The following is a 10,122-nucleotide window of genomic DNA, read 5'->3' on the forward strand; positions in this document are numbered from 1 at the left end:
AAGGGCGGACCTGCTGGCCAGGAACGCTGTAAAGAAAGAATTGTCCAGATCCTTGGTATCCTATACAGACATGAAGCGGAAGGTCAACACTTACGTTAAGGATCTTTGGCAAGAGGAGTGGAACACCCAGACGGACAACAAGCTCTTCCAGATCCGTCCGGACCTAAAAGAGACCCTCCCTTCGGGGGTGAAGAACAGAAAGGAGGAGTCTGTGCTGTGCAGACTGCGTATGGGGCACACTTTTTTTTACTCATTCTTACTTGTTGAAGGGGGAGGAGGCCCCTCGATGCATTCCCTGTGACGAGCCTCTCACCGTGAAACACGTGCTCCTTGACTGTTGGGATCTGCATGACGTTAGACGCAGACATTACACGGCGGTTTCTTTGAAGACTTTGTTTCGTGATGTCCCTCCGTGGGCGCTGATGGACTTCTTAAAAGAAGTGAACCTTTTTAACCAGATTTGAAGGTTTTAAACTGTGGAAGTTTTTTTTTTTTAACTTTGGAGTGGAAAGTTTGAAGTGGTGACTCGTTTTAATTGGTTGTTTTTTTATCCTTGTAGTAGTTATTGACGCGGCGATAGCCTTGAGATGGCCTTAGTGGTCGGCGAGGCTCTAAGCACCATAATTTCATTTCATTTCAAGCACCATAATTTCATTTCATTTCGGTGACAGTTTTACTGGACGTTTTAACTGTGATTTCATGTCTTAAAAGTTAAATTTGTCTTTATTTTCCTTTCATATGATTGATATCTCCATAGCGGTAAGGGAAGTGTGTACAGGTTATTTGTTTATTTTCATTTCATCTGTGTCTTCCCTTCGGGGGTGAAGAACAGAAAGGAGGAATCTGTGCTGTGCAGACTGCGTACGGGGCACACTTTTTTTACTCATTCTTACTTGTTGAAGGGGGAGGAGGCCCCTCGATGCGTTCCCTGTGACGAGCCTCTCACCGTGAAACACGTGCTCCTTGACTGTTGGGATCTGCATGACGTTAGACGCAGACATTACACGGCGGTTTCTTTGAAGACTTTGTTTCGTGATGTCCCTCCGTGGGCGCTGATGGACTTCTTAAAAGAAGTGAACCTTTTTAACCAGATTTGAAGGTTTTAAACTATGGAAGTTTTTTTTAAACTTTGGAGTGGAAAGTTTGAAGTGGTGACTCGTTTTAATTGGTTGTTTTTTTTAGCCTTGTAGTAGTAATTGACGCGGCGATAGCCTTGAGATGGCCTTAGTGGTCGGCGAGGCTCTAAGCACCATAATTTCATTTCATTTCATCTGTGTCTTAAAATGTTATGATCTTTTTCTTACTGAATATTTTCCTTTTATATGATTTAGAATTTTCACTTAATTTTAAAAGGTAATTTTTTCTTACTTGAATGTTTTCTTTTTACATGATGATTTATAATTATGTGCTTTTTGATCAAGGAAGGGTGCGCCAGTTGTTCATTCATTTTTCGATGTGATATTTGTTGATGAGCATTTGTCTTTTAAAATGTTATAATTATCTTACTGAATACTTTCATTTTTATGATGATTGAAATGTACACACACGCACGTGCGCGCACACACACACACACACACACACACAAGCACACACGCGCGCACTAACACAGATGTTTTACTCTGACTTGAAATGTAATATCTTACCTAAAATGTTTTACTGTCTGCATGATAACTGATGTGTGCGTGGTGATCAGGGAAGGGTGGGTCAGTTACTTTGATATTTGCTGGAGGGCATTTTGAGTGAACCAAAAGACGTGCGCATTAGCCGAGTGGTTAAAGCGTTAGACTTTCAATCTGATGGTCCCCGGTTCGAATCTCGGTGACGGCTCCTGGTGGGTAAAGGGTGGAGATTTTTCCTATCTCCCAGGTCAACATATGTGCAGACCTGCCAGTGCCTGAACCCCCTTCATTTGTATCCGCAAGCAGGAAAATCCTGCAGTCCATGTCAGCGTTCGGTGGGTTATGGAAACAAGAACATACCCAGCATGCACTCCCTCAAAAGCAGAGTATGGCTGCCTATATGACAGGAAAAAAACGGTCATACACGTGAAAAAAAAAAAAAAAAAAAAGCCTATTCTTGTACATGCGAGTAAATGTGGGAGTTGCAGCCCACGAACACAGAAGAAGAAGAAGAGTGAACCAAAAGAAAATTTTCTGTTTTGGTTGAAGCAGACAACAAAGTATTTTGAACTGAAATGAATTGAATTGAATTTTGCTTGTTCATTGGTTCATAAGTGGCTTGGCTTTCAGTTAGTATGCTTTTTTTCTCTCTCTTTGTATTGTATTAGTGAGACTAGAGCCAGTTGGAGTTTGCATTGTATATATAATACTTTTTCATCTAGTAGACATATTTATTATTTTGAAAATTTGTAATTTTTTTGGTAATGATTTTGTAATCTTAATCATGACTGATAAGATTTTTCTTTAGTCAATGATAGAAACGGAACAAATGAACTGATAGTAGCATAAAAATGAACAAATAAACAGATAATGATAAAAGTAATAAAAATGATAATAATGACATGAATGATTATGTATGTATGATACATACGATAATTTTGTTTCATTAAATGTATTCATCCATATTCAATACTCAGCTTTCCATGCCCTGCTTGACAACTATGAAATGGATGTGATGGAGGACGAGGAAGTAACATGGGAGGAGCGCAAGGAGAACTGGGACTTCCTGCGTGCCATCATGAAAACAGAGGTGATGAAAGAGGCACATGCATTCCTCATCTCCAAGGGACAGGCCCCATCCGAGGAAGATGACTTTACGAGGATGCTTCATGACATCTGGTTCAGGCTGTTCCGACGAAAGGGAGGCAGGTGCATGTCCAAACAACTGCTTCAACAGTATAGCCATGAAGCAATTTTCGCAGTGTTAGACAGCATAGGATGATGTGACCATCATGAATTGTATTAGAGAGTTTTACATAGAACTTATTGACTTGCTTTGCCTTTGGACAAATTCTGAATGAACTTTAACAAAGATGTTAATGAACAATGAAAGCAATATATATGATTTCATTGATTTCCAAACAACAAAGATTTATTCAGAATGCAAAACTTGAATAAATGAAAGAAGACATTTTTATTTCATTTAAAAAAATTCCTTCTCAAAGCTAACAAAGACTACACTAAACAAATGTATACTGTAAACAAAATATGTCTCTTAACTTTTCAACAGGTCTCTAGTAGCTTCTCAGTTCATATAATCACTCAGTCTACTATGTCATCAAGATCATAGACTTATTAACCTTCGCCTTATTAACCTTCGCCATAATTAATATGAATTTTTGCACGCCCTACCAACTGGGGATAAATTGACCCATGCTTTTAAAGAAGAACCCTTGCATGGCGTACAATAACTCTGTGTACATATTTGGGCAAAATGTACCCACGTCTTTTAGCCTTTGCCCAACAGTGACTGCGAATGCGGCACAGTTGGCTGCTATCAGCGTTTATGACTGCCAACATAAACTTGGTGGTTGGCTGGTGTGTCTTGTTTTCCGTTATGCGTCCAGCTTCCATTTTGAGTTTGGTGAGAAAGACCAAGGACATGGATTGTGCGCATACACGTGTGTGTTTGGTGCATGTGTACATGTGTGAATATATAAGTTTGTGCTACATACTTCATGCCGCTGTGTTTGTGTTAGTGTGAATAGGTTAGCACGTCATATGCATACAACTGATACACGCACCTTTATGTAGTGAGAGAGCGAGGGAGGGAGGGAGGAGAGAAAGAGAGCAGGACTTGGGACGATTTGTTGTTTGGGCTTTGTTCCTTTACAAGTGATTGAACATAGTAATCTGCCTTTTGGTAACCCGTGCCTTTCGATATCCAGACATACACTACATTACAGAGACTTACGGAAACGCCTATCAGCGGCAAACATAAAGAATAACAGATATTTACATGAGTGGAAATGACTATACGCCAACCTTTTGCTGATAGAAACACAATGACCAACTTTTGTCTCTTTATTTGTGTGACGTAAATTGAAATTACCTCAGCTAGTGCTGCTGCACTGGGCATAACAGTTCATGGAGAGTTATTTTACTTTATTTAGATCTGGGATCATTAGTCAGATTGCCAAAGGTACAACCGCACGCACAGTCACGAAGCTGAATTGAATGCTCAGGCGTGGGCATACACACACGCACACACATTCACACATGTACTTGCATGGAAAAGAATTCGCATGCATGTACACACACATACACACACTGGCACACACACACACACACACACAAACAACTGTAGCACGTGCGTGAATGCACACATGCCCAAACACACTGCGTGTAGATGGATCAACTCTGTGGCCTTATTTTTTCATTCCAGAAAATAATGAATAGTGTCCGAGAATGGTATAGAAGCCCCATGAACACAAGGATTATTTCATAACAAAGTTGAGTCGTCTAAAACTAAACCTGTAGTAGGGTCTCAGGTCGTGCAAAACAACAGTTATGCGGCAGCATGAATCGATCGAAGTGTTGGCTTGCTTATATCCTCGCGGTTCTTCAGTTGCCAGCTATATGACACCTCCCCCCCCCCCCCCTCCCTTCTTCCCCTTAGCCCTCCTCATCTTGGCCGATCCCGTTCCACGCTGCACATTCTGGCAAACACAAACCACAACATATCTTTATCATCTCCTGCCAGCAAGGCAGACCTTGCCGTGCATCAGCTTTCACCAGACTGTGGGCCAAACTTTACACAGTGTGTACACCGTGCAAGTTTCTTCTTTAAAACCATGGGGTAATTTTGACCCAGTACACACACATAAATTTCATATTTTTGCTTGATTGAATCTACTTTTACTTTACGAATTTTTGAATGAATATCTAGGTACATTTTTACCCAGTGTGTACGGCAAAGGACAATGTGTGAGTTCATAAAAGTGATTAACTAAGCACAGTAATGTGGTGTTGCAGCTTAGAACATGATGCGTTATAGTATTTATGACACATGCAGATGCAGGGATGAATGAGCTTGATCTTTGCTAACATGCACACATATTCATAAGCTCACAGGCACCAACAGACATTCATGAACTCATGAACATCATGCAGAAGGCAACACGAAACACTTGTCTTTCTCTTTCTCTTGGAACATGGCCCATCTGAGGATCAGCTTCATCCTAAGATCTGTGTACGACCTACTTCCCTCGAATACAAACTTGGTGAAATGGGGGTGCCCACTCTGCCATGGCAAACAAACAGTGGAACATGTCCTCAGCTCATGCAAAGCGGAGTTGAGCCAAGGACGGTACACATGGAGACACAACCAAGTGCTAAAAGAAATTGCACACATGGTGAGCACTGTCCAAGGAGCACCAACCCCACCAAAAGTTCCAGTAGAGTTCCGCTCTGCAGAAGGCAATAAAGTCTGGCCAAGAACAGCTGTAACATACAAAGCATGGAAACACGGGCTGCTTGATGGTGGGAATGCACAGTTTACCTACCAGAGGGGAAGAAACACCCGGAAATCATCAGCAAAAGCGGCATTAGACCTGACATAGTACTCCACTCCAAGGCAACGAAACAAGCGATTCTGATTGAGCTCACTGTGCCATACGAAAGCAGAATGGAGGAAGCCCACATCTACAAGACTGAGAAGTATGCTAGTCTAGCCAGCAGCCTGAGAGAATATGGCTTCCAAGCCAAAGTCCTCGCCATAGAGATTGGTGCAAGAGGGATTGTGAGCGCATCTGCTTACAGCCTCATGAAACAGCTGTTGATTTCTGGCAGAGAGAGGACGCGGGTTCTCGAGGCAATGGCTGAAGCAGCAAAAAAGAGTTCCAGCTGGCTCTGGTCCAGGAGGAATGAAAGTAAACTTCATAAGGATTGAATTTCCCTACTCAAACTAAGCGTACAATGGCTCAGTGGTTAAAACGTCTGCCAAAACAAGGTGACTCAATCCTGAAGTGGCGACCATCCTGGAGGTGCTGGTTCGAACCTGTTGAGGACCAGGAAAATTTTAAAAGAAGAACAAAAAAGGCGGCAATACAAGGGCATCCAGGAGTCATGACCTGGGTGCGGCCCAGCCCCCTTTGAGTGTTAGGAGTAAAGGGCTGAAACACTTGACTGAGGGGGGCTTCATCTCTGAAGACCTTGTACTGTCCAGCTCTCCCTAGAGTTTCTTATCATTATCACTCCTTATTTCTGTGCGTCTCCACCCCTAAATATCTTTTCTCTCTCTAACTGTCTTAGAAAATGAAAGTCGCCATTCAATAGCATTATTCACGTAATTTAATTGCTTGATTTCAGAGGCCAAAACTCCTGCAGCTTTGAACACGTATTTGTTGGGGAGGGGCGAGGTGATGAGTTCATTGGACTGCACAACTGGATTCAGTTTTACCTTCAGGAGAAAGCTGGCAATATTGACTACCATGGATTTTTCCGCCGTGAGACTGTAAGGGTTTTAGTCTTGTTTTTCATAAGAATAATTATTATGCTGTTTTTTTTCTAACTTATTTTTCAGTGTGTGTGGCTAAATTAGGCCTAGATATTTAACTCTGTGATGATCAGTGTTGGAAAATAGATTTCACTGTTTTTGATCATTGTGCATACAATCAGATAGAACCGTGTGTTTTCTGTGCAGGTTCGTGATGATGAGATCATCCGGCTGATTGCTGTACAGTTTGACTGGTGTGGAACCAAGAGCAAGCCTATGTGCAGCTGCTTCATTGGCTCCAGTCCTGAGTTTGAAATTGCTGCCTACACAATCTGCCTCCTCCTGGATCGTGATGGCCGCACCGATTGTCAGATCGGAGAGTACGAAGTGGAGCTGACAGTGCACAGTTTTGGCCGACAGCGCAAGCTGGGATCAGCTTTCATGTCAGCATCCCAGCTGAGATAGTGTGGGTTTAAGGAGAAGACCACTTTGTCCCTACATGCTCCATACTACATCAAGGACAGGGGCTTAAACATTGCATATTTTCTTCTAAGTGGCTGTGTTTCAGGAATTTTGTTTTCAGACATTGAATTTTATGTTTTTAACAAGACCACAAGGAGTATTAATATCATAAACATGAATTCATTTGCATGTTTGATATTTTGAAACAATCTGTGAAATGAAATATGATTCTTTTGAAACTTTTAGTATGTATGGTATATATTCTGGCTTGTAAAGGATAGCATGGAAGAGGAATCACTTGTATGAATTGCATATCTGGATTTATTGTACTAAGCTAATTCTTTGTCAGCTTACCCTGAGTGATTTGACAATTTTTGAAGTTGTCGATACTAAGATGTTTACATATGATTTCGTTGTATTGTTTAAAGCTACTTCATTGCTAATAAACACTCTCTCTCGCTCGCCCCCTTCTACATCTTCTTTGTCTGCTAGTTTATATTTTTCCTTGCTTTATCTAGAAAATAAGGTCTTTTAAAGCTTGTGTAAACTTAAAGAATATCTCTATCATTTTTAATAGCTTATTTTTCAGTATGTGAGGAAGTGTGCCTTAGTCTTTATATGTATATGTTTTTTCAGATCAAGTTCTTTTTTACAGCCTGTCCATGCTTTGAAAGTCTTATAGAACTTTTTAGATCTGGAGAATACATATTTACCCTAGATGTTTCTTGCCTTCACCCAGGTGTGTGACATGGATGTGCTTAACATGCACAGTCTAAAGATACAAAAGATTGATTTTGGTTAATAGCACCTAATGACTTTCTTTTGAGTGTAAAACTTTCAATGTATTTTTTTTCTTGTTAAAATTTTTTTAAAAAGAGCAACTATATGCTCAGATATTATAATTCTGCTGTTCTTTTTTTCGGTTATGTTACTGTTGCTTTTCACTGACATTGAATATTGGATTCTTTTTAAGTTTACATGGAATGGATGAAACAAGGGTCCATCAGACATGGTCAAGCAAAATTTGGTTTATTTGTTTGTATAGATTTATTACATAGATAAAGTTAAACTACTCAATAATATATTTTTTTAAACAATGAAAAGAAACCACAAAGTAAAAGACCAGGTGTCATACATTTTTAACAATAAGGTGCATGGAAAAGTTCCTGGAAATGTGAAAGTGCACAGAAAGAAACAAGTATACTTATCACTATTGAGGAGAAAGGTAGCAGAATGGTTAAGACACTTACCTGCCAATATAGAGAGTCTGTGAAGGTGTGTGTGCAGTGACTTCCTTTGGCCAGAACATAATTGTTTCGTAAATTTTTATGTCAAAGATGAAGGTCACATCAGTATGTCTCTTTGCTTGTTTTTTTCTTATGTTTTTTATTTCTTTATTCATTTGCCTTTTTTGGCATAAGTGCATATCACAAGTGAGTCTTGAGGGCCTTGCCTCTCTCGTTAGTGTATCCTTGTCGCCCAGAGGATCTAAATGAATATTCCTATTCTCACTTGCTTCAACCTCCCTTCCCTGCAGTTTAAGCTCTTTCCTCTTGAATACCTGATCCTCTTCCCTCTCTTGACGCTTCAGCTCTAACTCTTCCTCATCTCTCCTTTTCCTGAGCCTCAACTCCTCCTCTTTCTCCAGATGCCTCAGTTCTAATTCCTCCTTTCTGAGTCTAAGCTCTTCCTCTTCCTTGCACTGGAGCATAAGTTCCTCCCTCTCTCCCTTCACAGAATCAATTAAGAATCTGGAGAGGGCCTTCCCAGCTAATCCTAATTTAGTCGCGATCGCAGCATACTTCTCATAAACTGGCTGTTTTGCTGCTACCTCACCCTTCACCTCCTCCTCGCTCACCTTTGATTTATCCAGCTCATCTCTAACCCAAAGTGTAAAATCTTCGGTCTGCTCTAGAGACCTCACAGGAGTGCCTGGCGTACCTTGCCTCACCGGCTGTTTACGCCGTGGCATGATTCAAGTGTTAAACCTAACTAAACTAATGCTATCAATTATCAATTGAATCAGCAACACATCCGGAAACAACACGTCAAATCACTGACGCGTTAACCATAGAGCACTCAAAGCCAACAACAACGATTACTATCTGTTGACAATGCGTCTAAACATGCATACCTTGAACCTTTTTGCACATAGACCACCATCAGCTGCCTGAAACACTTGCAAATGGAGCAATATCACCATAGATTAAACATGTTAAACACCTCACTACTGTTCTAATGCACAACACAAGACACCCTACCCACCTGTCCCCCTAACCCAGCTAAACAGATCCCAACACAACTACCTAATAATGTACCCCGCATCTCCACCATTTGTCAAACGCGTGCTAAAGTGGACCTCTTCTCCGATATGAGGACACACACCGACAGGTAAACCTGCCTGCCTACTCATCCGTCGGTCCGACGGGAGACTCCATTATATTATATATATATATATATGTGTGTGTGTGTGTGCTTAGATATTAGTGTGTGGGTAGTGTGTGTGTGTTAGCGTGTGCGCGCGCGCGGCGTATATGTGTGTGTGCATATGTGTGTGTAATAGCATTGTGCGTGTGTGTGTGTGTGTGTGCGCCGGCTCGTGCGCGCGGTGCGAACGCACACTGATGAGGCTGTATGAATAGGAATGTGCCCTCGTGTGTGAGTGACAAATGAAAAGAAAGATGTTATTGCACCAAGGCACAACGATAGATACGTGTTTTGTATGAAACCATCACATGCAAGCTGTGGCGGTGGACGATGGTGCTGTCTTCAGACGTGCGAGCCAAGGGCCTGGGACAGGAGCCGTCTGTTGAACAGCTGGGTGTTATTCTGTTATCAGCGTTATTAGCTCGGACTTCGCCTCGAGTCGATCTGTTCACCTTGATTTTCTTTTGATGCCTGTGTTGACTGTCTACCTATCACTCTGTCTTCAATGCTGCTGAATCAGTGAAAAAAAAAAAGGATTTTTTTTTTGCTTCCCTGAGAATATAGATACCATTATTCAAATAATTTTCATGATTTCATCCTTCAGTCATTCAGTCTGTCTCTTATCCACTTGTCCTTTCGATCTCCAGGCTCTTAATACAATATTCAACAGACCATCTCTCCGATGTCTCTTTCTCCGTCTTTCTGCCTGTCTCTTGTATCCGCAGACTGTGCGGGCACTCTTCTGTGTGTGTCAATGTGCCAGTGTGCGTGCGCGCGTGCGCGTGCGTTCGACCTGTCCATATATTTATTAATTCCGTGCAAACACACGCAGACACA

The 10,122-nt window shown here is 41.4% G+C and overlaps 1 protein-coding gene across 5 annotated transcripts in view; it reads left to right on the forward strand.

Moving 5' to 3' along the window:
* Window positions 1–8,132, forward strand: part of LOC143295385 (poly(U)-specific endoribonuclease-A-like) — a 45,772-nt gene extending 37,640 nt beyond the window's left edge. For 4 of the 5 annotated variants that reach the window (XM_076607051.1, XM_076607053.1, XM_076607052.1 and 1 more), the window contains 3 exons: window positions 2,597–2,828; window positions 6,270–6,414; window positions 6,604–8,132. In XM_076607051.1, the coding sequence (XP_076463166.1) occupies window positions 2,597–2,828; window positions 6,270–6,414; window positions 6,604–6,861 (635 nt within the window). In that variant the 3' untranslated portion in view covers window positions 6,862–8,132. The remainder of the gene's footprint in view (window positions 1–2,596; window positions 2,829–6,269; window positions 6,415–6,603) is intronic. The other variant, XM_076607055.1, reaches the window with a different exon arrangement.
* Window positions 8,133–10,122: the final 1,990 nt, after the last annotated feature.

This window comes from Babylonia areolata, chromosome 20, assembly GCF_041734735.1.
Source record: "Babylonia areolata isolate BAREFJ2019XMU chromosome 20, ASM4173473v1, whole genome shotgun sequence".
Lineage (NCBI taxonomy): Eukaryota > Metazoa > Mollusca > Gastropoda > Neogastropoda > Buccinidae > Babylonia > Babylonia areolata.